The sequence below is a fragment of the Beta vulgaris genome, chromosome 4, assembly GCF_026745355.1.
Source record: "Beta vulgaris subsp. vulgaris cultivar EL10 chromosome 4, EL10.2, whole genome shotgun sequence".
Taxonomy (NCBI): Eukaryota; Viridiplantae; Streptophyta; class Magnoliopsida; order Caryophyllales; family Amaranthaceae; genus Beta; species Beta vulgaris.
The window spans coordinates 39,868,618-39,895,335 of record NC_079205.1 but is presented as its reverse complement, the minus strand read 5'-3'; the positions used below and the strand labels follow the sequence as shown (position 1 = coordinate 39,895,335).

The 26,718-nt window shown below is 35.8% G+C and overlaps 3 protein-coding genes across 12 annotated transcripts; 2 read left to right on the top strand and 1 right to left on the bottom strand.

Annotated features, from left to right (window-relative positions):
* The first annotated feature begins 40 nt into the window (after nucleotides 1-40).
* On the top strand, nucleotides 41-1,343 carry LOC130591134 (B3 domain-containing protein REM16-like). Its single transcript, XM_057394061.1, has 2 exons — nucleotides 41-604; nucleotides 1,050-1,343. The coding sequence occupies exons 1-2, from the start codon at nucleotides 41-43 to the stop codon at nucleotides 1,341-1,343; spliced, it is 858 nt and encodes a 285-aa protein (XP_057250044.1).
* Nucleotides 1,344-3,852: 2,509 nt separating this feature from the next.
* LOC130591133 (DExH-box ATP-dependent RNA helicase DExH10-like) lies at nucleotides 3,853-5,453 on the top strand. Its single transcript, XM_057394060.1, has 4 exons — nucleotides 3,853-3,957; nucleotides 4,039-4,132; nucleotides 4,415-4,507; nucleotides 5,268-5,453. Exons 2-4 carry the CDS (start codon nucleotides 4,046-4,048, stop codon nucleotides 5,451-5,453), a joined length of 366 nt encoding a protein of 121 aa, XP_057250043.1. The 5' UTR covers nucleotides 3,853-3,957; nucleotides 4,039-4,045.
* A 12,564-nt stretch (nucleotides 5,454-18,017) lies between these two features.
* LOC104891228 (probable phospholipid-transporting ATPase 4) lies at nucleotides 18,018-22,707 on the bottom strand. Of its 10 annotated transcripts, XR_008969048.1 has the most exons (9): nucleotides 22,403-22,706; nucleotides 22,025-22,157; nucleotides 21,802-21,934; nucleotides 20,342-20,425; nucleotides 19,630-20,233; nucleotides 19,026-19,149; nucleotides 18,861-18,934; nucleotides 18,260-18,419; nucleotides 18,018-18,161 (listed from the first exon to the last, which is right to left on the bottom strand). XR_008969048.1 is itself a non-coding variant. In XM_048643098.2 (7 exons), exons 5-7 carry the CDS (start codon nucleotides 19,924-19,926, stop codon nucleotides 18,097-18,099), a joined length of 522 nt encoding a protein of 173 aa, XP_048499055.1. In that variant the 5' UTR covers nucleotides 19,927-20,233; nucleotides 20,342-20,460; nucleotides 21,802-21,934; nucleotides 22,025-22,157; nucleotides 22,403-22,707; the 3' UTR covers nucleotides 18,018-18,096. The 10 variants fall into 10 exon arrangements, 3 of the variants coding, with proteins under 3 accessions (XP_048499055.1, XP_048499054.1, XP_057250269.1); XR_008969049.1 differs by lacking the exons at nucleotides 18,861-18,934; nucleotides 19,026-19,149 and adding an exon at nucleotides 19,150-19,213; XR_008969047.1 differs by having other exon boundaries at nucleotides 18,861-19,149.
* Between the last annotated feature and the right edge of the window lie 4,011 nt (nucleotides 22,708-26,718).

The window sequence follows — 26,718 nt, the reverse complement described above, 5'->3', positions numbered from 1 at the left end:
AAGATTTTTTTCTGAGAAGCTGAAGGACATATTACCTCAAATGGCTGTCCTCAAAAGTCCCAGAGGTCCTACATGGGATATACAGCTTGTAAGAAATAATGAAACCCTTTACTTTAGAGAGGGATGGAAAGAGTTTGCGGAAGCTCATAATTTTGAAGAGAACGACTTGCTTATCTTCAAGTACGAACGGGATTCCTGCTTCAACATTTGGGTGTTCGATAGCAGAAGATTGTGTGAGAAAGCTGGTTCATATTTTGTCTGGAAATCTGCTTCTAGAAAAAATGAGGCAGGTGAAAATTCCCAGTTAAAGAGAAAAAAACACGGAGGTGGTTCTGTCGACGCTGCTGTCAATAATGAGAATCCAGAGCTTGAAGGTTCAGATTCCGAGTTGGACCCTGCAGGAGCCTCAATGAAGAAGAGTCGCAGGAATTCTATGTGTGGCTTGAGGAGTAGTGATGCTGAAGCAAGTACACCTTACACTGATAAGAGTCCCCCAAGTGCAGCGGAGAAAGAGAGAGCTGTGCCAATAGCGGATCGAGAATTGACAAAAGAGAGCTTTAAAGTGGTCATGACAAATAATAATGTTTCCAATTATTATCGCTTGGTAAGCTTTTTGTCTCTTCCATTTTCATTAAACTGTGCGAAAAAAATGGTCTTCAATGACTTTCAAACAGGATGACAGTCACTTGGTTAAGATTCTATGACAAATTTATCCAGATTTACTGCCAAAGTATACCTCTCTACTAGGGATTAGAAATCTAAAACAGGTAGTAAATCAGCCAATATGGAATATATAATGCTTATAATATACCCTCATTTTCTCCAACTTCATTTTGGTGTATGCCTCTTTACTCAATTTTTGTTGGATGAAAAGAAGTGGTCGTTTAGAAATAGCTTCTGTAGTAGTTTAACCCCTACTCTAACCTAGCCTGAATAGGATAAATACCGGGTTGTGGTTGTTGCTAAACTGAAACTATCTCTGATTTTGGATCATCTACTTGTGATGCCTTTAAAAAGATGCTAGAATTTTTCGCTTTATCTTAATGCAGAGTATTCCTGCACCATTGTCAAGGGAGTATCTTGCTCCAAAAAACCAGGATGTGGAGCTCCGTACAGATGACAAAAAGTGGATCGCGAGGGTTAATCTTGAGCCTCGGTGTGGAGGCGGTGTGCTTGTTTCCGGGTGGAGCAAGTTTGTTAAGGATAATTCGTTGAAAGAATTTGATGTGTGCGTGTTTCAGCTTGTAAGCCAGAAGGATGAGCCTGCTATCTTTGACGTCCTAATATCTCGCGCTACTCCACAAGAAGCCAATCAACCTTCTAGCAAACCATCTTCTGTTTGATACCAGGGTCGATAATATAGATCAGGTTAACCCTTTTCTGTGTTTAGTTCCACTCCTTAATGAAGTTTTACTTTAACTACTAAAGCTTGTTATGGTAGACGGCTTTTAAATGAAAACCTATGTATATTTCACTTCTATTTTTGGGCAACATGTAAACTAACAGACAACTAGCTCACTTTCATGGCCTTGTTAATTAGTAACCCAATTTACCTTCCTATTGTCTGAGTTTGTTTGTCTTCGTTTATCGATTTCGTTGCATTTTGGCTGGGTTTGGTTAACAGTTTACACCAAAGACTAAGTTATTTGCAGAACAAATAGATATGACATTCTTATCCTTAATTAGCTTCATTACTATTCGTAGTATTGATGGTTCACAGAATAACAAAAATTATTAAAAGAGACCGTCTAATTTTAATATAAAACCTATCCAATTTATTGCGTAATATTGTAAATTCATATACTAATATGTAATTTATTTTGTTGATTGTTAGGAAATTCATTATAGTGGATCAACTAGGTTGCATTACAACTTTCGATATAAGGTATGATATCATTAACTCATTTTTTAGTGGTAATATTGGATTGTCTGTAAGTCCATCTTGTACGATTTTTTTGGTGAATATGGCTCTGCATATTTGATTTTGCTAAAGAAATGCATTTTCTTTTGTTAGTTTCATGTTTCTGTGAATTTATGTCATTGGATGATGCTTATGTGATTTGATTTTGTGGCTGCGTTGATATTATGTTCTAGTGAGCTCGTTGTTCTTTATTAAAAACAAATCTCTCTTGTACAACTTTATAACAAAATCATAGCCCATTCTCATAAAAATTCTCCATCTTCTCCTTTCATGTTCTATCTCATCTATTTCCCATCCAATACTCCAAATAACTAAAGCTAAAAACTTTCATACATGTCGGTTTTCATAACAACTCATCGATTAAATCATCTTCTAAGAAAAACTTTTTGATTCACTAACTTTCTACAATCTACAATTTTTCATGTGATGACTAACATAATATTGTTGGTCTTGTTTGAGTGGACTCATGTTTATTGGTGCACATTAGTGTTCTATCCTATAAATTCACTTGATCATGCTATGTTTATGCTTGATGATACTAGACTTAGAACTTGAATTTTTTTTAACTTCAGTAGTAGTTTGATAAGTGTTTCCAGTCCTGTATGATAAATACAAGGTCTTTAATTCATTTTGCACCATGAGGGGGGAATCATGATCTCAAATCTCAATGAGCTATGTTTATGATTTACCTTCGGAGAAACCAAGTCATGGCTCGTTAACTATATATAAACTGAATTATAACTTTAACCTTTAAGAACCATGTGTCTTGTATTATATGTTGTGGAAATGGTTTTTTATTTGTCTTTTTAAATAGTAATATACTTATATTGAACTATAGGGAGTCGCGATCTTCATGTTGCATTATTACACTGTAAGATCAAGTGCTCTCAAGTCTTAAAAGAAAAATAAGTATTCTGGAATTTGTTTCTCTTCTAATAAGCTGCAAAGATGGTTCCTATGTATCTTGATGATATGGTGATACCTATGCTCTGACCATGTGTTTTGCTGACATTGATTTTTTTTTCCCTTTCAGAAAATTATCAATGTATGGAACTATATCGATATGCAGGACGATATCAGTGTGAGTGCAACGACGACAAAGGTTATGAAGGAAACGCATATCTTCCTGGTGGATGCCAATGTAAGCAGCATAGTAGCATTCTACCTTAACATATTTTCCATATCCAGAACGAATTAATTAATTAATGTTGTTTTGTCTTAGTGGTCAGAGCATGTCAAAAATGCAAACATGGTTGTTCTTGCAATTATACAACCCCTCATCCATCTTTTTATTGTGAGAAATATCACTTACATCAGAGTCATTTGTTTAACCGAGCTTCTATTCTTGGTGAGTACTCAAAATGTTCCGAAATTGGTTCAATTCGCTAACATTAAATTTGTATTTTTCAAAGGGTTATAATTGATTTTATTTAAGTCAGTATATTATAATTTGTTCTTAAATACAACACACTATTTTACAACCTATTGGATCTTGGCAATAGTAGGTTCGGGATTTTACAGTTATCACAATTGGACTTTTTTTATGGCAATCCATATTTATCATATCTCTAAGCTTTGGTTAATGTGGGAGGGGGAATAATTGTCTATATGAAATGATTTACTAGGATTTTGGTGTACCTTATCAAAGACAATATTATGCTTTGGTAAAAACAGTTGTGAGTTGAGAATGAAGCGAGGGCATAAAGGACTTCAATGAATAAGTTAGCTGCACGGTGAGAAATTGAGAATGATGTAATTTGTGGAGGAATAAATATATGGGGTTGTAGGATTTGGGAATTTATGAGATCATCTAGAAATTTTTGTCCTCTACTGATCAATTTGCTGCTACATCAATACAATCACTCTCTCTTACTATAATGTTCTCTTTATCTTTCATCCTTTGAATGGCTTCGTTTTATATTTCCCTTGCAAGTTGCTTTATCCCCGGAGATAAGTCAAATGAGCAGATTCATCTGCGAGCGGACCTTGCAAAACCCTTACAGCAACTCCAAGACAGTGCACGAAGAATAGCACAGGTTCTCTCCTTCTCCATCCTTTATTCCCTTTGTTATCCTAAGTTTCAGCCGCTAGAGTCTAACAATATGTTCATATTGCAGATACAACATGACTGGGCTAGACGTAAATGTTGAAGAATATGTTGAGTCAACTGCGAGACCGTACTTGATGGATGTGATATACTGTTGGTCAAAGGTTAGGTTTCTATCTACTAGCCAATTTTGCACTGAATTGCTTTTCATGATGATATCTGATGTCTTTTGATATTTTATCATCAATTTGATCTTTGTTGACCGTCTTTGGTAATGGTTGTTGAAGTTGATGCTTCTATTTTTCATGCCCCTGAAGTAGGGGGACTTTTGCCATCTGCTGCTTCTGTCGAAGTTTCTATCTGCAGGATTTGTTGGTCTCAGCAACATGTCTAAGTTTTGCCTCCTTTTATCCCTTTTTCTGTATTCTGATATCGCATGTCTTCAGGGAGCCAATTTTTCCGAGGTTATACAAATGACCGATATATTTGAGGGAAGTATTATAAGACTGGCAAGAAGGCTTGATGAGTTTCTAAATCAGGTGAGTTATAATATGAGGGCTCTCTCTTCTCCCTCTCTCTTTCATGTTTGTGATATCGCACTCTATATTTGGACTTTGCTCCAGTTGAAGCACCATAATTAATATAAATTTGCGCACTCCAGTGTCCATTCTGGCAAATGTGGCATTATATATGCTTGTGCGCTTCCTATTGCCATAGTATGCTTGCATATAATAGAGAGAAATTCTATCGTCAACAGTGTTTCTGTGCTATTTTTACCCATCCGATTAATTTTTTTCCCCTAAATTCAAATTCATGTGGGAAATGACTACTAAATGTGATCTAGCAAATGATTTTATTGAGATGTAGAATGTAGAATCTGGAGATCCTCACGGAGCTGGTGATTCGCAAGCTACCTAGAATAGCCTTCTTTCAATGAGTTTAAGGAAGAGCCCAATCATGAAAATGATAATAAGAGACCATGAGAGGAAAAATCAAGTGAAGGTCAGAATCTAGATTGGTGATAATGAGGAGATTAGGTTTTGGATGTCTTGGGACGTATTATAAGTGGCTGAGGTTGAGTTGACCTATCTGACATAGCAAACTCTACTTTTGTTAGTATACACATCATTGAATGTTCGTGTTAATCCAAAAACTTCTTGTAGTGAGAATTATAAGCTTTAGATTACAAGTTTTCCCTTATTTGAATCATGTGGTGGTGGAACCATCTGGTTTTTTGTTCATTTCTTGTGATACATGCTTACATTACATAAAATTCTCATATACGTGTGCCTTTAGCAGTTGAAAGCTGTTGCTAGTGAATCTGGAGAACATGTTTGCAGAGGCAAGTGCCAACTCCCTTTACTTGTAGCTGCGATGGTTGCATCATCTGACAAATTATACAAGCCTTCAAATTGTAGTCCATTGTATAAATGTAAGATCTTTGTGTTTACAAAATTTAGGAAGCTATTAAAGAGTGATGAATAAGCAGATTCTCCATACCTTTTAATTGTAATCTCAGTTTTGACCAAGGGTAGGTTTCAAATGGAACATTGTTTTGTTTTTTAGCTATTTGATACTTCTAACTTGTCGCTAGAGTGCTTGTGCATGTGTTTTTGGAGCGCTATTATAAATTAAGTTGCCATCCAAGAAGTGTTTCATACACAATTTTCTGGTTTTTGCACAATGTGCTGCAACTGGCCATGTCTTTCAAACGTGCTGGCTGATGTATGGCTTGATGCTTGCTGTTGCTGTATAGCATCAGTAAGCTCTACTTTTTAAAAAAAAAATATATAATTGGCAAATGCTCCGGTTGTTTAAGGAAAACCGAAGCATTTGCACTACAAATGCTCCGGTTTTCCCTTAATAACCGGAGCATTTGATAGTCATATGCTCCGGTTTTCAAAAACAACCGGAGCATTTGAGGCACCAAATGCGCCGGTGTCAACGGGAGCATTTGTAAAATGGTCAAATGCTCGCATGGCTTTTGCTACGCGTGAAATACGGAGCATTTGTGGGCTTTTTAACCGGAGCATTTGAGCTGTTTTCCACTAGTGATTAATACCATAACAAACCTATATAAGAACTCATGGAATACCTATTCATCACATCCATAAATATGACCAGAGCATTGGTCTATCCAAACGACATCACAGTGAACTCATAATGACCATAGCGTGTCCTAAACACAGTCTTAGGTATATCCTTATCAGCTACCCTCAACTGGTGATACCCCAAACGTAAATCAATCTTTGAGAACATACTCACTCCATTCAACTAGTCGAGCAGGTCATTTATCCTATGCAAAAGGTATTTGTTCTTGATAGTCACATTGTTCAGCTCCTTATAGTCGATGAACAATCTCATATATATACTAGCTGGAAAAAGCTCACCCGATCCTATCAAAATAGGCTTACTGATCCGATTTTGGTCCAGATCGGGTGGGCTCGCAACAGTTGGCACTGATTAACCCATCAGGTTTACCGGATAGTTAATCATTTACTGCTCCAGTTTTGGGTGAAAACCGAGCAGTTAATCAAGTCAACTGCTCCGATTTTGGTCAAAACCGAAGCACTTGATTACCCCAAAATTCATTTTTTTTTTCATTTATAAGTATTAATCAATACAAAATCAATAATATTTATTAATACTCATTTTATTAAGCATATTATGCTCAACAAGGCTAGAAATTCTACTCTCTAATTAGTGAAAGAACTAATAGTAGGCGCAAAGGCCAAAACCCACACGAGTCCCAATTGAACGTCTATATTACAACCACTTACATTTTTTTCAACTAAGCAACTACCAAACACAATGTTTAAGCGTGTAAGAAATGGCAAAACACTAGTGTCACCATGTTGGTTGTATATGTTCAAATCAAATTGCTAATGCTTCACAATTTAGCTGACTGAGTTACGTTTCTGCAAAAATCGTGTGTAGTGCTGCAGAAAATGAGCCATAAAATAAGACTAGAAAGATTAAAAGGGGAGCTAACTTCAGAAGAGAGACGCCCAAGTATACCATGTTCAAATTAACTACTTCCTCCATTTTTTATTACTTGCCACACTTTCCTAGAAGGAAAATAATTAAGGAAAAGCTATAAGGTTTGGGTTTCTCTAACCCAATATTAAAATCTTTTTATTTTAACACCACTAGTTTAATTGTAAAGTAGTTTTTCAAAGCATGACTTTATATAATATTTGATTATCTAAAATCACTAAGTAATCCTTCCGACTTTCAAATAGTCAACCTTTTAAGAAATAAATTATATAAATACTAAAGCATACTAAAATATATAGAAATATTCATTAAAATATATTTATAAAATTCATAAATTTACGAGGGATTACAACATTTGCTTGTGATTGAAATTTTGCCTATTCATAACTTGTTAAAACATTGATTGTATCGCACCTAAAATTGCGTCTAAGAAAAAGAGATCGTCCAAATTGACCAAAACCTCGCCTAAATCACCAAAAAGCATGCAGTGGAGCAGTGCGCCAAACGTATTGAGGTGCGCCACATGCAACAATGTTGCGTGGCACATATCCTTTGCATCTCATGTTTTTGTCGATTTAGTCGTCGTGGTGGTCGATCATGTGTTCCCATTTCTGTGGAATCCTGATCATTCTAGGAATCCTTTTTGTCTAAGAATGAAGCTCACCTAATTCAAGCAAAAAATCAATTTTTTCATACATATCATTTAAGATCGAGTCTATATTAAAAAGTGCATCTTGTAAAGTGATCCTAGTAGAGTTAGAGTCGCCATGCATGTCTACCTTCTCTTATTTTATCTCTATCCAATAAATCTTCCTTATCATATCTACCATAACACATTCCATCAATTTAAAAAAAAAAAAAGAAATTTATCCTTTTCAAAATCAGTCCTACTCCCACTTCTATTCTATCTTTTTGGAAAAACATTAATTAATCATCATCATCCATGACATTGCAAAAAATATTTTCAAAATTAATCCATCATCTTTTCCCAATAAAAGATAAAAATAAGGGGTCCTTTCAAAATGAATTTTGAAAATCTAATTCCAATCCAAATACCTATAATCCATTCCAATCAACCCAAACCCAATTCATTTTCATTCTCTTAGGCCCATCTGAGTCTGAGTCCTTGCATTCATTTTAGGCACATGTACATTAGAATCCGTTTTGGATTCATTATAGTCCATATTTGGCCCATATAAGTCTACCGCATGTCAAAATCTAGTCTCATTTTCATCTTTATGTGAATCCTGGTATATGATTCCAATCTAAGTCCAATTGCATCTTTAAGTCTAACTTCAAACCAATACAGGATTAAGTCCAAAGTTAGGTTCATATAAGGCCCAACTCATATCCTGAGTCTAGTCAAGACCAATTCCAAACCCATATAGGATGAAGTCCAAATTATAAAACTCTAAACCCTTAAGCCTAGCGAAGCTAGCACTTCTCAAAGACCACATAGGCAAATATTGAGTTTAGCGAATCTACTCACCCTTACCACCATAATGACACCCTTTAACCTAACAAAGCTAGTCATGCTTAAGACCATAACAATACACTTTGAGTTTAGCGAAGCTACTCAACTATAAGACCATAATGACACCCTTAACCTAACGAAACTAGTCATCCTTAAGACGATAAAGGCACCCTTTGAGTTTAGCGAAGCTACTCATCTCTTAAAACCATAATGGCAACCCCTAAGTCTAGCGAGTCTAGCATCCACATAGGCAATTTTCGAGTCCATCTTGCTTAGTCTAATGTAAGTTCCAAAATCTAGTTGTCTAGCCTGCTTGCTCACCTGTAAGTTCAAAGTCTAGTTACCTATCGTGCTTGTCTAAAGTTAAGAGTCTAGTCTCTCCTATCAACACCAATTCTTGGTCATGGAGTTCAGTTTGCTTGCATAGTCTAGCCAGTTCGATCCATATTTGCATTTGCATACATTTAACCCCATACTATTCCAAATCCCATACCTTTTACGATTTCCATCTCTCATTGTCATTTCCAATTTCCCATTCCCCATTTCCATTTCTCGTATGCATTCCAATTTTCCCATTTCTATTTTCCATTTACATTTCTCATTTCTCATTTCCATTTTCATCTCTCATTGCAAAATAAATAATTTCTTAAAATTTACGAGGTTCATTTGTGTTTTGTTTAGGACAGGTCGTGAGATTATAAGTTGGGAACGTCCAGCAGAGAGGAAACAAGGTTAACCTACTCCTAGACTTGTCAGACGAATTCTCACTTTTTTCAGACAAATCCTCCGAAACTTTTGAATCATCCTCTAAGATGGAAGACACTTCTAAACATATGACTTCAATCATATGGCTCAACTCCAACTGATGAACTCTCATCTAGAGGAACAAGACAAAGAGATCAAAGCGCTAACAGAAAAACTGACAACTGAGGAAAGTTGGAAGATACTCCACCACCGCCACCTCATATCAAGTCTAATACAAATCTTGAAGTTCGAAAACTCGAGCAATTAATCCAGTTAATTCCTACACTCGAGGGTCAATCTCAAGGCCATGACATCATTGATCCTGAACCGAGGGAAAAACTTCCACAAAAGTAGCATTCGGCAACCTGGCAAAATTTAAGGGGGTCGAAGACCCAGATGATCATTTGAGAGCTTTCTCCATTTATGTGAATCTCAAAGGCATGAGCAAAGACCTGTTTGCTTATGTTTTTCCCTTAACCTTGGATGCACATCCATCTAAGTGGTTCAGATCACTTAATAAAACAAAACTAAATGACTGGGACTATATCAAAGAAGAGTTACACAAGTAGTACATATACAACACTCGGCTTCTTATTGGTCTGCATAAGTTGATATTAAGTAAACAAAGCCCCAGCGAAGATTTTATCACCTTCCTTAATAGATGGAGGGAAAAGGTCGCGCAAATGAATAACTAATCAACTGAAGAGGACATTCATTTATTTCTTGTCGAGTTTATGTCATTTAGGACTTTGTACCTAATAAGCCTTATGTCTTATGTTGAACCCTAGTTTTGATGATGACAAAGGAACAACACTACAAACTAAGTAATGAATTAACAAGCTGTTAAGTGAATGAATTTTTTCAATATATCAATGAAAAGATTGTAGGTGTGTTTTTATTTCGCCTACGTGGGATGAGTGCGTATTTGTATTTGACTACTCCACTGTAAAGGTTTTGTATTGAAAATTATTTTAAAGTTGCCAACAATTCTTTAACGGAAGAATCATAAACCTAATTGGATACTGGAAAACCATAAGTAGGGACTTATCCAATGTAGATTTCCCCGTCTAGATTCCATAGATGATCAAATAAACCAAATATTGAGTTCGGAGGTGAGGGTACAACACATTCAGTTTACATGTTGCCCATTGATGGCCTCTACTAAGTATCGATTCATGTCAATGTTTACGCAAAATAATAACCAAATAATGTTTTAAACACCTTAAACATAATTAGTCTAAGTTTGTTCAGAAAACACATAAAAAGACTATTTTTTAGTAATATGCTATTTTGTAATCAATTTATACGGAACTCAGCAGGTTGTCCAAATTCATCTGATTAACATCAGAATAGTTCTTTGGCTCTTGATTAACAATAATAACACGTGCGTGATAAAATCAATAATGTAGGACAATCATATAATATGCATAGAGTAATCAAGCAGACATATAATAATATATAAAAATAAATAAAATGAAAGAAAGAGGTTTAGAAAATACATAAGGACAATTCTATATCAAAGATCTACATCATGAAATAAATGGTTAGTAACATCAATATAAAAATAGGACCCTTAGGATTATATTGTGGCTTGGGTCTGCTAGATTGACAACCTTCGATACGAGCAATCGTGAAGCCTGAAAATCTGAATGTATAAAAGATCTGAATGTATTTGTGTTGGAAAGTATGAGTTTTGTAGGGAAGTTTTATAATCCGTAGAGTGGTATTCGTCGAGTTCGAAGTGTGTTTGTTGTGAAAAATCCATTCTGAAATCTGTACGGAAATCCGGCCTATTTATAAGGAAAACAATTCTGCGCCTCACGCGCCACCTACGTCTGGCGCATGAGGACATGTCAAGTGCATGACGCGGTATGCCCACTAGAAAACTACATGTGGTACACGCTTTGAAAAAGAAAAGAAAGAAACGTCACGTCTCACGTAGAGAATGACACTTAACGCCGGACTCTATGTGAGTAAAAAAATCCACGTGTCAGGTGCAGATTAGTGCACCTGACACAGGTGAACATAGTTGCACCTGACGCACAGACGTGCGCTAGGTTTATAGCCAGCAAAATAGACTCGTACCCATTGACCCGACCTGAAATACCCGACCCGAGAATAATAACCTGAAATAGAATTGAAACCCGAAATAATTCGTCCCGACTCGAAAGTAAAGTAGACTTGAATAAGACCCGAACATATCCGTATTGGAAGTGACCCGACCCGAAATAGTCCCGATAATGATGACCCCTACCCGAACCCGGCTCGAGAAGTTGTCATATTAGTTATAATTTTTAAATAATTTTAAGGAAAAAATTGTCATCAAATACTATATATGGTTTAAACACTGTCCAACAATTATTTAACTGACTTTCATTAGTCTTTGAGGAAACCGAAAGTCAAAGTATATGGTGTCGAGATAGTGAACGATTCTAAACGCTCTGCAGTTTAAAACTGATCTATATAGGCCGGTCTCTGCAAAACAAAGTTAGTATGCAGGACAATAACTACAGGCACTCTGATTAAAGAAGATGTTAGCATATAGCTACAAACGACTCAGATGAGCACATAATGATGCAATAAGGCAAACTAAGACTCTTTAAGGATACATGAGACGCTATGAAAGGATTAAAGTTATGCAAAGCTATGGGATGACACATCATGCAAGGTTAGGGTTATGCAAGACTAGAATGTATACAATGCAAGGTCAGGATTTTGCAAGGCTAGAAGATGTATAGAATGACAGAATAATCAGAAATATATAGAATGATTTTCAAAAATCATTTTTAGTAAAAAATCGGGGTCCGTAAACGAGTTCTGCGGATTACAACTTTTCGGGAGTTTGATTTAGTGGCAGCACCATATAAGGAAGCCCCCAATTTTAGGTGAGCCTGTCTTGAATTTGGCATGTACTTGATCTAATATTGTGATGTAGTTGATCTGTCTTGAACGTCGAAAGTTGTTACTGGGGATTGTTTATTGGGAAGTTGATAAGACAGTCAAATATCGCCAGAAATCTTGAAATTCTTGGAGAGTCATTCGGGGAAAAGGAGAGTTTGGATTGAAAAATAAAAAGGTTTAAATTTGTGACTCAAAATAATGTAGGTGGGAAAAGGTTATAACAAGGCTAGGTTCAAACTCGAGTCTATGTCGGGATCTATAAAGAATATGCTGAATTCTAGAAAGTCAAATCATTAGACCTTAACTAATTAAATTTATTGAAGCGGTCGAACCTCGAGATGAGGATTCCTACGAATCCTTATGGAATCAGACCATTCATAGTTCCCGGTCTGATTTCTTTTTATTTATTATTTTTTGAGCCCTAACTTTTGCCTAGGCCGTCCTTTCAGATTTTTAACCTAGTGGGCTTGGACATACATTGAAGAAAGAGTTAGGGTTGATGAAAGGTTGAAAGGCTTAAGGCTTAAGGCTTAGATGAAGGTTTAGTTGGTTGGGATAAGGTTCTGATGGATTGAAGGGATTTGAATAAGGGGTAGAGCTTGTGTACAAGCCTCCTAGCTTGACTTTTTATTTATTTTCCTTTGGCTTTTTCTTTTTGAATCTTTTGTTTTGTGCGTTTTCTTTTGCTCTTGCTTTTTTTCGCACTTTGAATTTTTTTCACTTTTTTGCCTGACATTGATATTTTTTTAATTTTTTATGTAGTAAGGCTTGCACACAAGCTCTCGGTTTAGGGTAGTGCAAGGTTTGGAGGATATTTGTGGAGTTTCGATGTCGAAGGGATATTTGGCCAATGATGGTTTATGGATGATGGAGGGAAGAGGGGATAACTCTTAATTCAAAGTGTGTCCATTTTTTTCATTTTTCTCTTTTTTTTCGGATCTTTTTTATTATGACTGTTAGTCAAGTTCGTTAGGTGATTTAAGTTTCATCATTGAATTATAAGTATAAATAAAATGATGGAAGGCTGATGAAAATGAAAATGCAATTATTTTATTAATTGAAAATGAATAGATAAGGCTTATTGGAAATAAAGTCCTAAGTGACATAGACTCGACAGGAAAGGAAATGAAGGAGCTAGGGGAGGGACTCTCCGACTCAACCTAGAAAACCAACGCTAAATCACTAATCCCAATGTATTGTTGACATGATAACGAAGGGGTTGTTGTTGTTGTTATTGTTGACTTTCGCTGCCAACGGAACCGAAAGTCTGCCACTATCAACCATGTCACGTAGAGTATTCCTTAAGGCCCAAGACGCAGATGTTGGGTGTCCATTTCCTTGGTGGTACTTACGATATGCATTAAGATTCCACTTCTTATGCCTATTTTTAGGTGCAGGGTCTATAGTAGGACCGATAGGATGTATTGTCCTTTTGCATGAAGCCTAGTGAAGGCTTCTTCTAGATTCATGCCCAATGGAGTGAATGTTCTTTGAGGATCTTGATAACCTCTCTTTTCAGTAGTTAGGGAATTGATGTTAGATCTAGAAGGGTTGTTATTAATCTTCTTGAAATAGTTGTTATTGTTGGAACCCTTGTTCTTGTTTGCTTTTACTTCTTCTTTAATCAGAATCCTACCTTATAGAGCTTCGTGAAAGACTCTATGGGTTGGAATTTGATATGATCCCCATACTTAGGCTGCAGGTTACAGATCAACAGGCGGACTTGATCTTCTTTAGATGGCATGTCACTCATTTGTGCAGCTTTTTTCCTCAATTTGTTAAGGAAGGTGATTAAATCTTCGTTAGAGTTCTATTTAGTTAACTCCAACTCACGAAGACCGATGGAAAGCTGAGTATTATATATGTATTGTTTGTGGAACTCTTCTCTAATATAGTCCTAGTCATTCTCTCTGGTTTTGTTCAATGATTTGAACAAGTTAGATAGATGTACATCCAAGGTCAAGGGAATGACATAAGCAAACAGGTCCTTGATCACGCCCTTGAGAGCCATAGAGATAGAGAAATCTCTTAGATGATCATCTGGGTCTTCGACCCCCTTGAATTTTGGGAGGTCACTTAATGTTACCTTTTTAGGGAGCTTGTCCCTCAGTTCGGAATCAATTATGTTATGGCCATGAGCCTGACTCTCGAGTGCAGGAAATGACTGGATCAATTACTCGAGTTTTTTAACCTCAAATCCGTGTTGTTCTTGAGTGGAGGTGGTAGTTGTAGAGTGTCACCTTGTTTGTCTTCTTCAATTAGTTTCTCTCTCAGTGCCTTGATCTCTTCGTCTTGTTCCTCAAGACGAGAGTTCATTAGTGTAAGTGGGTCCATAATGGCACTGAGTTGTTCATTAGTGTCACCCATTTTAGAAGAGTCGGAGGATTCGTCTGAAAAAGTGAGGATGCACTTGACGAGTCTGCGAGTAGGTCGGTCTTGTTTCCTCTCTGTTGGACGTTCCCAAGTTATAATCTCACGACCTGTTCTGAACATAAATCAGATGGACCTCGTAAACTTTAAGGGATGGAGAAATGGAAATGACAACTGAAGACAAAATGGAGGACCAGAAATGGATATGATTATTATGATGGTTATATAGGTCTAACTATATGCAAATGCAGACATGGGCTGGACTTGAATGGTCTATGCAAGAAGACTGAATTATTGGACTTTGTTGAGTACTAGACATTGCACTTTCAATAAGTAGACTAGACTGAAAGGAGGGGTGACAAATAAAGGTGTTTCGACTTAGGGGATGAACTTTTATAGTTCCTAGACTTGACTTTTATAGTACGTAGGCTGACAGGGGTTTACATATAATGCAAACTAGACCTAGGGAAATTTTATAGTCCTAAGAGTGAAATTTTATATATAGTTCGAAGACTGACTGTTAAAGTCCGTAGACTGACTAGGGTTTACATATAATGCAATCTAGACTTAGGAAAATTTATAGTCCTAAGACTGACTTTTATAGTCCGAAGAATGACTAGTGTTAATATAATACAAACTAGACCTAGGAAAATTTATGGTAATAAGACTGACTTTTATAGTGCGGAGACTGAATAGGATTTACATATGATGCAAACTAGACCTAGGAAAATTTTATAATCCTAAAACTAAACATTTATAGTCCAAAGACTAACTATGGTTTACATATGATGCAAACTAGACCTAGGGAATGAATTGGGCCTAAATGAACATAAGGTTTGGATTGTACTAGACTTAGACTTAGATTGGAATGGATTAGGAATAGCCTTGGACTAGACTTCACATAAAGATGCAGATGGGCCTAGATTTTTGAAATCAACTAGACTTATATGAGCCTAAGATCGACTCTAATTCTAGTGAATGTATGGACTCAAATTCGACGAGCCTAGGATAAGTGCAAAATGGACTCTAATGCATATAGGCCTAGAACAAATGCAAGTGGATTGAATGGAGTTGTTTGAAATGTATGAAGGTGTTTCGAATGGTCTTAGAATTTTTTAAATTCATTTTCTTGAAAGGAACCCCTTGTTTTATCTTTTCATAGGAAAAGATGATGGATTAGTTTTCAAAATGTTTTCTTGTAAATGTCGTATATGATGATGTTTAGTAAATGATGTTGTAAAAGAGTAGAATAGAATATGCTGTAGGATTGCTTTTGAAAAATGAAAGTTTTTTAAATTGATTGAAATATGTTAAGGTAGTATTGATAGGGAAGATTAGTTGAACATCAGAGAGAAAATGGGAAGAGGTAAACATGCATGACAACTCTAACTCTACAATGACCAATTTTCTTGATGCGCCTTTTGGGACAAACTCGACCTTGCATGAAAAGACCAAGTTTTATTGAATTAGGTGAGACCTCTAACAAGACCATGTACTTCGAGCATACAGACATATCGAACATAGGATCGACCACCACGACGACTAAATCGACGAAAAGCATGTGATGCACGGATTGCGTGCCATGCAGCATTGCTGCGCGCGGCGCACAACCGTGTGTCTGGCGTATGAATGGTGCGCCATGCGCAACTTAATGCGCTTGACGCACTACTCCCCGATGTGTTTTTCGGGGATTTAGGCGAAGTTTTGGCCGATTGGCGATTTTGTTTTGGCACGATGTTTAGGAACGACGCATAATAATGATGATTTGACAAGATAATAACAGGAAAAAATTACAATCACAGGAAATTATCATATAACATGGATGCAGAAGTTCCAACCTAAAGTCCAATTCTATGTTTCGACTATTGGTCTTGTTTAGGTTCAGTTTGAAAGGGTCCATGACTAAGAAATTGATCCTATGCTTCGTGCCCCTTCTTAAAAAGGTGGCCACGTGTAATACGCACTCCAGTTCTCAAGTAAGGAACAAGAGAACAATGCCATGGTTGGGTAGGCTTGCTTATGAATAAGATCCAACACTATCGTTCAGGAAGCTTTTTGGAAGGACAAAGCGAAAACACCCCAGGGGTGACTAATAGGCTATCGTACACCTGTCAAGAATAATTCATGCAAAACCTTCTAACAATATAGTATGGTAAGTAGGGTTGAATCCATAGAGAGATGACTGTTTTAATCTAGTTTTCAAGGTATAGAGAAACTAAACAAGATCAGGAATATAGAATTAAAGTTCTAAACTAATCAAACTACGAAATTCAAAATAAAAAGGATCTAGGGCAATGGTTCACCATGTTCATATATATAATCTATCAAAATATCATCAATAGTTCAATTAAGATATCTAGAACACATGTTAATCCTACGATCTAATCTTAATGCTCTCAGATCAACATATGCAATATGGTTGCTAACATAATCAAATTGCTAAAAGTAAGATCTTGGTCAATACAAACAATTATTAGTAATATGTAATCAGACAATTGATCAGATTGCAAGACTAACAATAAAAACAGTAATAAATTAGAGATATCAATAACTAATCAAACCATCAATAAATATAAATCAAATCATAGCATATAAACATGGATTCCCGAACCCTAAAAATAAATAAAAAATAATCTATCATGAAATGAATAATAGAATATACATTTACAAAGAAAAACATAATCAAAGAAATCAGTGAAATAAAGAGAATAGAAATAATAAACTCCTGAGTTAATGAAAAACTAGGGTTTGATGCTAAGCTAGAGACAATTATAAAGGAAGAAGAAAACCAAAACTAAATATACCTAGAAACAAAATAACGTGATAAGGGAGAGGAGAGAAAGAGTGAAAACTTAATATAATTAATACTAGGTGACCTAATATGATTAGGAAAGTAATCTACAAGATAAGGGAAGTCTTGAATAAATCACTAAATGGGCGGATTAGTGATTCGCGCGTACGGTAGCAGATTCCAACGAAAACAGTGCAATCTTCTGAAAGGCATAACTCCTTGAATCTTGGGGCTTGCCACCTATTATTGGAAAGCTCTTTAATTCTAGTTTTGACATATGATGGAATATTCAATTATCTGAAGCACATCAAAAGTTATGGTCAGAAGAGTAGACATACTCTTTTTTCACATTTCTTCTAATTATTTTCCGCTTCGTTTTCGCTCAAACTCGTTTTATAAAATATCCATGATGATCCTTATGCATAGTAGCTTCCTTACAAGTGCTCCTAATCCCCAAGCTTAGCTAATAATACTCCAAATATGTTCTCAGTACCTGAAATTCATCAAAAAAAGAAAACATAACCGACACTAGTAGAAAAAACCTCAATTGCTCCGGTTTTTTAGGCCGCAAATGCTCCGTATTGCACGCGTAGCAGACGCCATACGAGCATTTGAGACTCTTACAAATGCTCCGGTTGTAACCGAAGCATTTGACAACACAAATGCTCCGGTTTTCCTTAAAAACCGGAGCATTTGAGGCCCAAAAAAATTTCAAAAATTTTTTTTTTTTTTTTTTGGCTTTTTTTTTTACACTAAATTAATACATAATCAATTATATAGGTAAAAAGTTATATTTCTAAAATTTTTGTTCTTGAATACAAGAAATACTACAAATAAACAACAATTGCAAATTATAAGAAATACAATTGCAAATCATCCAAAAGCTGATTGCTTCCAGTGTTCACCAAATATGCACCTGCAAGAAGTATAGATAAGTATCTGAATCAAAGAAAAGAAATGTGAAAGAAAATTGATTGGACATATATACTAATAGCATGCAAAATTTTAAATTACCAGGTTTGATATTCTGCAAACATTCAGCATTGATAATCTGGACAGTCTCATCTGTTAAAGCACAGTGGAGAGAGATCACATCACTTGCAGCCATTAAATCATTAAGTGTCTCCATTCTCCTGGCAGTAGGTGGGAATATTATCGACCTACTTACTTGTCCCTGGCAAAGAAAATAAAATATCAGGAGTTGCTCAGAAAAGAAATTTTTCCCAATGATCTTCCAGCCACAAATAAATTTCATAATATAGTAGGCTACTCAAACTCAATCCATCATGTTGCTTTCAGCATTATCTTTCAATACAATAGGCTTAGAACAAATAAAATTTAATACATACTTCATGGTTCAATGAGCAGCTATGTCATTGCTTATGAGCCCGAAAGTCGTAACAAGTTGCTCCCTCAAGAATATGACTCAAAAATAACGACAAAACAAAGTCTATCAATTACAATTTGGATCATTAAAATTTTAAATAATGCATGTTGAGAAAACCTGGTGATGAATATCGTATCACAATTGAGTTAGATGGTAACTCTAGTTCATATGCTGCAAATAATTGAAAATTGATTGTATAAATAAAGCAAGCAACAAATACTTTCACACCTGCAGCTTCTTGACCAGTGGCAAAATTTCAATAGGATTTGCTATTCGTTTCACTCCATCATTGCCTTGTCAATCTGCCAAAACTGAAGTATCAGCTACGTCCGATTTATGAAGTCAACCATGTAACAAGCAATAAGACAAAAAAATTGTAATAAAAGGCACCACCAGCTGAAGTCTTCTGTGGTACAACTATGACAGATCCATATTCTTGTTTTCTACCTCCATTAGACCTTGGTTATCTATCTGAAGGTTTAACATAAATATCTGATGTATAGACAAGAACATCCACCTGTCATAATCAATTTTTACACCAAATCTTCAGAAAAATCCAAATCGCATAGCTGCTAAACAAACTGTAAAGGCAAAAAAATAATAGGATAAGAACATATATTTTGTATTCTATATAAGCACAGTGAAAACAGGTAATAAAAGTTTTCAAAGAAGAGAAAAAATTCCAAAGGAGCAACACAACTTGTATTATTGAGTTCAAAGGGTTTTTGTTCTTTTTTTCTTTCAAATCTTTACAACTTTTTTTTTATTTTGATTTCATATAAACGAAAAAAAATCATATTTTTAATTCTTTTGGTTCATGGGAGGGGAAGGGAGGGACTTGTAACAGGGTATATTCATTTCCATATCAGTTTTGGTTATTGCTGTTATTATGTTTTGCCACACAATGAGGGAACGAATTATTCGTTTCGATCGAAATTCGAAACTAATAAACAAAAATTCATGTACATTGTACTTCTGAGACAACACAGAGACATACCCCTTTCTGCAGCTTATCTTCAACAGCTGTTGCACCTACGAGAATTAAGTCTCTCTCCATCATATCTGAAACCCGCTCTAGATTTACGTCCCTATCACTCCCAATCGAGCTCTTAGCTTTCAGAAATTCATTGTTCCAATCAGAGAATTCAGACTCTTCAAGCTTTTTATAAGCGAGGGCCAATGTACGCAACCCATTATCTCCATATTCATTCAGATGCTTTGTGGTGTCTTCCAGATACGTTTTTCCATTTTGTGGGAGCCGATCAAAAATTATGCTGTAGACCCACAGAATCATGAAAGGTCAATAAGAGGGCTTCTAATCTTCAAGTTGATGTAAGACCAAATAAGATATAAAAAACGCAGTGTCAACTCTCATATGAATAGCTAGATCAACAAAGCTAATTAAATTAATATGAAGCTGAGATAATTTCATTCGATTGATACATTTGCAATGCCAAGAAACGATGGAGAAAAGACCATAGACACATATACTTGTCTGCTCCTTAACAAAAGAGAAGGATATGGCTGTCCTCATCACGCACTATTACAGACATCCGTTTTCTCTTGCTTGGAAATCTAAAAGAGTAAGAATTTTATACTCCCTGACAAATTCACATGGAAACAAAATTGTTTCAATAAATTTCAAATTTTGAGGACCAAGAAAGGAAGAGAAGATTTACAGTAAGAACAACTTGTTAACACATGTTGACCTTTCAACAGGTTGTCCATGGTTAGGATATCTCTCACGAACAACAGTTGATTGGGTTCTTTTGACAAATTCAAAACCAAATTCCCTGGCAGCCGCAAGAAAAGCAGCTTTGTCAGGAGACTCTGCTTCATAAGTGTAAGTCCCAGTCTCTTCAGATATCAAGTACGGTCTCGCAGCTGACTCAACATATTCTTCAACATTTACGTCCAACCCACAGTCATGTTGTATCTGCAATATGAACATATTGTTAGACTCTAGCGGCTGAAACTTAGGATAACAAAGGGAATAAAGGATGGAGAAGGAGAGAACCTATGCTATTCTTCGTGCACTGTCTTGGAGTTGCTGTAAGGGTTTTGCAAGGTCCGTTCGCAGATGAATCTACTCATTTGACTTATCTCCGGGGATAAAGCAACTTGCAAGGGCGGCAACTTGATCATGATCCAGATCATTATATGTACCTGAATGTCAGCACCAATGAGCTAAGAAAACGGTTCTTCCCAATTACCCAATTAGAATCTTAAGAGAAAACAACAGGAAGAATAAAAAACAAAAGACCCCTTATAGAAAGAAAGCATTATATTTATATCCAAGACCACGATCAAGGCTGAGAAAACAGGTCTTTGTCACGCATTGCTGTATTTAGAATTAACTGGACACAACAGGATATTAGAAGATAGGTAGAAAAATGAGATAAATTGCTGGTTGTCAATGATAAAACAAGCTAATTGGTTCAGTAAGCAATCAGAAATACCATTCCGACCTCTGACAATGTCGCATACTATTTAACATTATCAATTACTGGATACAACAACATGATATGCTATGATACGCTTACAAAATTCATCCAGCCTCGGTGCGCTATGCGCCTTTTAAAACTAAGTGTACAGTGCTCTATCTCACATCAAATATGAAAGTAACCTTGTGCATTGGATGTGAAAATAATTTATGTTAGTTCCTCAATTTGACTGACCAACTCAACAATTTCCTTCTCTTCAATACCCATATCCTGAAGTTTGAAAATAACCATGAGTGATGCCTTATCTACAAGCAGACCAAGTAATTGATATATGCCTTATCTACAAGCAGACCAAGTAAAAGATCAAGATAGGAGATTAACCTTCTCATACTGGAATTGGTGAAAGGAATTTCTAATAACATGTTCAGCATTAAATTGGCCTTCAGCTCGGCACATTAGAACTAATACTGTAATTATGGGCCAAGATATATGTGACAATTCAGTTCAAACTGAATCCAGCCACAAAAACCATAAAATTAGAAGTTAGGGTTTACAAAATTGACAAAAACAAAATCGAAAAAGATCAACAACAACAAAAAAATCAAAAGAAACAACAGATAACGAATCTAATAAAAAAAAAGGTAAAATGAGTTCCTCCAGACAACATTAATTGAATTACAGTTAGATGAGCAAAGTTGACACTCAACTACAAAAAAATCACAAACCTGAATGAACGATGCTGAAGAACTCACACAAAAGGATGAGAGAGATAGCTATGCTGAAGAACCACCATCGTCGCTGCCTCCTACCGTGGTGCTGAAGAACGGCGCTGAAGAACTCGTGATGAGACATCAAGATCTGAAAGAGAAAAAAAATTCAGGGGAACAATTTATAATTGAAGATGATATCTATTGCAAGGGATGTGCTGAATAAGGGACCAATCTTCACCGTCTAGTTTCCAACATCTTGTCTCCAGGTGTGGACAGCCCCCAATTAAAAGTGATTGTAAAGAAGAAAGGCCACGGATTGATTGTGGATGTAAGGCCAATTCAGGACAAACCCAGATGCGAAGGTCACAAAGCTGGGAGAAACAACGATCAAACTTGTGAGTTTCTCGCAATTTTTGATAAATAAGGTCTCTAAATTACAGAAATCAATCGAAAAAGAAACTATATTCACATCCGTGATGGACAACTTTTTTAATGTGGAAAGAGTTTGTGAGGAAGAACAAAATAAATTAAATCTTCTTCGATTTCTAGGGTTCAAGTTTTAGAACAAAATTAATCAGAAATCGAAAAAAAAGCAACAAAAAATCGAGCCACTTACTTGTTTTTGTGAAGAATGGGTGAGATGCGAGTGAAAATTGAACTGGAAACCCTTGAAATGGGGGATCCGTTCGAATTCAGAGCTTCTTACGAACGTATTAGGGATTTTAGCATGAAAATCAAACGATAAGGAGATGGAGAGAAGGAGGGTAGAAATGGAGTAGTTAGCGTTTTGGTGGTTGAGTATGGAAGGAGATGAGGAGGGGATGAGAGAAAGAGAAACCAGTTAAGGGAGGGAGATAAGACCAGAAAGACGAGATATTGGGCCTTGGGGGAGCAGTGGAGCACTCATTCACAAATGCTTGTGTTGATTACTTAAACGGAGCATTTGACATCAAATGCTCCGGTTGACTAATCAACACGAGCATTTGTGAATTTTTTTTATTAAAATTTCCACAAATGCTCGGGTTGATTAGACAACCAAAGCATTTGATAAGTAGCAAAAGCAGTTTTTTCCACTAGTGCGAATAGGAGTAGAAACACAAAACTGAAGAATATGATGCAATAATGAACTCACATATGAAACTAAATGCTCTAAAATGCATCCTAAATGCACCTTAAAACTATATATAAATATGATTTATCAAACTCTCCAAAGCTAACCCATTTCTTGTCCTCAAACAATTAACATAGACATTGAAAAATAAATATGACCTACAATATGGGACTAAATCAGGGCTAACACTCAATTGAAAATACAAAAGATATAATCACTACAAAAACCAAGCATCGTAACAACCTCGAACAAAGCCGCATAGTATGTCATGTATCACAATCGACTCTTCAATCCATATACCACAAACCACCTTCCCCAAGCTGGATTTAACAAAACCTGACAGACCTCACTATAGTTATGTGCACTCAAATCATTCATGTGTTTAAAGGGTAAATGATCTCACTCAACTTAAAATAAGTCGACTCAGATTGAACATATACTCTTTAACTTTGGCTTTTTGACTCCCTTTTTAATCAACAATACAATACATAAGGATCAAGAAGACTTTTAAGGGCTGTAATGGGGCACAGGTTTAAGTTGTGGAAAATAATTTTGAAATTGTGGTGGAAAAACCAATAAGGGGGAGCATCATATAACTGAAAACATGACCATGAAAGGTCATAAAAACTCTATGCAACAACCAACAATCTCCAAGTATAACTAACTACACTTTCACTCAAGAAATTCAATAATAACCCTTTTTTTATTCACTTTATTCACAACCTTTTTTCACTTTTTTTTTTTTTTTTTTTTTTGTGTTTCTTTTTTTTTCGAACTTTCATTTTAATTTTTGAACTCCCTAAACATATTTTCTTATCCATCTAAACCACAAATAGAGCACTCTAATTCAATACAAATTGAACCAGAACTAATATTCGTTCCCCCAAGCTAGGCTTGGGACAAGAATCAAATGAGGCCAATGTAGGCATTGATCAAACATAGTCAGGAAGGCTCAACGGGGCTAGAGGGTGGATAATAGGAAAACAAGGATAACGGGTGATGATGGTGCGCGAATACAGGACACGATGCTTAGTGGCGAGTTGACGGTGTTAGTGCTCTGGTTTTTGGTGGTGGACTATAATAGAGTGAAGTAGAGTATGGGTGAGGACGAAAGAAAGAAACAGGGGGAAAGGGGGTTTGGTGGTGGTCCATTGGTGTCGAGGCTTGCGGTACGGTGGTATGGCACCGTGGTGGGTGCCAGCGAGGAGAAGAGGTGGCCAGTGATGATGACAAAAGAAAACCGCAGGAGGACGAAGGGAAGACGAGTGTGTCATGAGGGAATGAAGGAAAAGGGTACTGGAGTACAAGTACGAAATATTTTTTTTTGAAAAATCTCTCACCCAGTCAGTCTGAATGTCCGCCTAGTCAAGTTGAATATTCTCCTGGCTCGGCGACTCGCTCGGTCAACCAGGGGAGATACACTTGGCCAAATTTTTGAAAAATTCTCTAAATTTCTAAATTTTGCTTGGACGCCCAGTAGGGCTACTCTTCCCCGTCGACCGCGCAAACCAACACTTCGACAAAAAAATTTCTTTTTTCCTTCCACCTACAACAAACACACACAAAAAAATCACCAAAGTGAGTAAAATCACTCAAAAAGGATGAAACAGAGATAAAAATAAAAATAAAAAGTAAAGAAAGGAAAAGTGAAAATAAGTTAAAGCTCGGGTTGCCTCAAGAGAAGTGCAAATCGTGAAGACTAATAGACCACTTATAATAGTTCAATGCTCTAAGAAGCTTATCATATGTTCCTGCAAACATCTCAGAGCATATTATATAAGAATGGAAAGGAAAAATGAAAAAAATAGTCCTAAAAATCTATGAAAACTACAAAAAAGAAAAATCGTTAGTATTTTTACATGACTCAAAAGGAGGAAAATAAACTAACTGTACGTTATTTACCTTATCATGATAGTCATTCAAAAGGGGAGAAAAAAGGAACAGTGGAGGATATAATACAGGAGATGAAGGAACAATGCCAAGTTTTTTAGAGAATGGAACATGAGACTCAAAAACAGTATCGAATGGAACCGACAAAGACTCATGCATTATCTCACTCTCAACTTTAGACTTATATGCAGATGAAAATTTTATCGAAGAAGTGTCAGACACTTCACTCTCAGCTATTGATTCGTCAACATAGAGACACAAACTAGCAACTTCACCAATTAACCCCTTACCTTCTACGAAATTATCAAGAGTCAAATCAACGCCTTTCTCCTCCGAAGTATAATTTTCAACATCGAAATCATTATCATCAAGATAACATATTGGTTAGTAGATTGTTGCACAACAAGTAATTCAATAAAATCCGTCACATTTTGGTAATCATGAGCTAATTCATTTAAATCTTCATGTTGTTTAACAATACACTCTTTCATCATGTTAAAAAGTTCCTAACGCTTTGATATTTCGGGTTGAAAATAATTATTCACTCCAGGTTGGTAACATTGGGTATAATCAGGCATATACGACTCATTAGGGTAATGGAAATGTTCATAGGTTGTCGTACACCTGTGAAAATGAACAACTAGAAAACCTTCTAACAATAAAGTAGGATAAGTAGGGTCAAATCCACATAGAGATGGTTGTTTTAATCTAGCTTTTAAGGTATAGGGAAACTAAACAAGATTAGGAATATGAGAGTGAAAGTTCTAAACTAACTAAACTACGAAAATCGAACTAAAAAGGATTTAGGGCGATGGTTCATCATGTTCATATATATAATCTACCAAAATATCATAAATAGTTCAAGTAATCAGATATCTAGAGCACAGCTTAATCTTACAGGGTCTTAACGCTCTCAAATCAACATATGCAGGACGATCACTAACTAATCAGATTTCCTAAAAGTAAGATCTTGATCAATACAAATAATTATTAGCAATATTTAATCAAACAATTGATTAGATGGCAAGATTAACAATAAAACACTAATCAACTAGAGATATAAATAACTAATCAAACCATCAATAAATTTAATTAATACTAAAACTAAAACTAAACCAAGAAATAAAATAACGTGATATGGAAGAGGAGAGAAAGAATGAAAACCTAATATAATTAATACTAGGTAACCTAATATGACTAGAAAAGTAATTTACAAGATAATTAAAGTCTTGAATAAATCATTAAATGGGCGAATTAGTGGTCCGCGCGTACGATAGCAGATTCCACCAGAAACAATGCAATCTTCCGAAAGGCATAACTCCTTGAATAGAAGTCTCTTCAGGGCGTGCCACCTATCGTTGCAAAGATTTTCAAGTGTAGTTTTTTAATATGCTGCAATTATTCAATTCTCTGAAGCACATCGAAATTTATGGTTAGAAGAGTTGACGTGACTCTTTTTCCACATTTTTTTCTAATGAATTTCCGCTTAGTTTTTGCTCAAACTCGTATTATAAAATATCCATGTTGATCATTATGCATTGTAGCTTCCTTACAAGTACTCCTAATCCCCAAGTTAGCTAATAATACTCCAAATAAGTTCTCATTAAAATTCATCAAAAACAAGAAAACATAACCGAATAGCAGTAGAATAACATAACTAAAGAATATGATGCAATAATGAACCTAAATATGAAACAAAATGCTCTAAAATGCAACCTAAATGCACCCAAAAACTATATATAAATATGACTTATTAGTGACTTCACACATAGAACATGTACTAATGAGGCAAGATAGATTGTCCTTATGGTGGCTTAAGCAATAGTCATGCATATGCAAAACTGCAATGTCATTTTAATGCATCGAAACAGTATGAATTGTATTTTTCGAGTTTAACCCAATCAATTTAAAAATTAATTTTTTAAAATCTT

What these genes read in the sequence shown, in the direction of transcription:
- LOC130591134 (XM_057394061.1), top strand. Translation starts at nt 41, where the DNA reads ATGGCTGTCCTCAAAAGTCCCAGAGGTCCTACATGGGATATACAGCTT. An exon ending in TTTCCAATTATTATCGCTTG is followed by an intron (nt 605 to 1,049) that starts GTAAGCTTTTTG and finishes ATCTTAATGCAG; the next exon opens with AGTATTCCTGCACCATTGTC.
- LOC130591133 (XM_057394060.1), top strand. Translation starts at nt 4,046, where the DNA reads ATGACTGGGCTAGACGTAAATGTTGAAGAATATGTTGAGTCAACTGCG. An exon ending in TGATATACTGTTGGTCAAAG is followed by an intron (nt 4,133 to 4,414) that starts GTTAGGTTTCTA and finishes GCATGTCTTCAG; the next exon opens with GGAGCCAATTTTTCCGAGGT. An exon ending in TTGATGAGTTTCTAAATCAG is followed by an intron (nt 4,508 to 5,267) that starts GTGAGTTATAAT and finishes TGCCTTTAGCAG; the next exon opens with TTGAAAGCTGTTGCTAGTGA.
- LOC104891228 (XM_048643098.2), bottom strand. Translation starts at nt 19,926, where the DNA reads ATGATTCTGTGGGTCTACAGCATAATTTTTGATCGGCTCCCACAAAAT. An exon ending in AAGATAAGCTGCAGAAAGGG is followed by an intron (nt 18,420 to 19,629) that starts GTATGTCTCTGT and finishes TTTCTTTGCCAG; the next exon opens with GGACAAGTAAGTAGGTCGAT. An exon ending in TTTGCAGAATATCAAACCTG is followed by an intron (nt 18,162 to 18,259) that starts GTAATTTAAAAT and finishes TACTTCTTGCAG; the next exon opens with GTGCATATTTGGTGAACACT.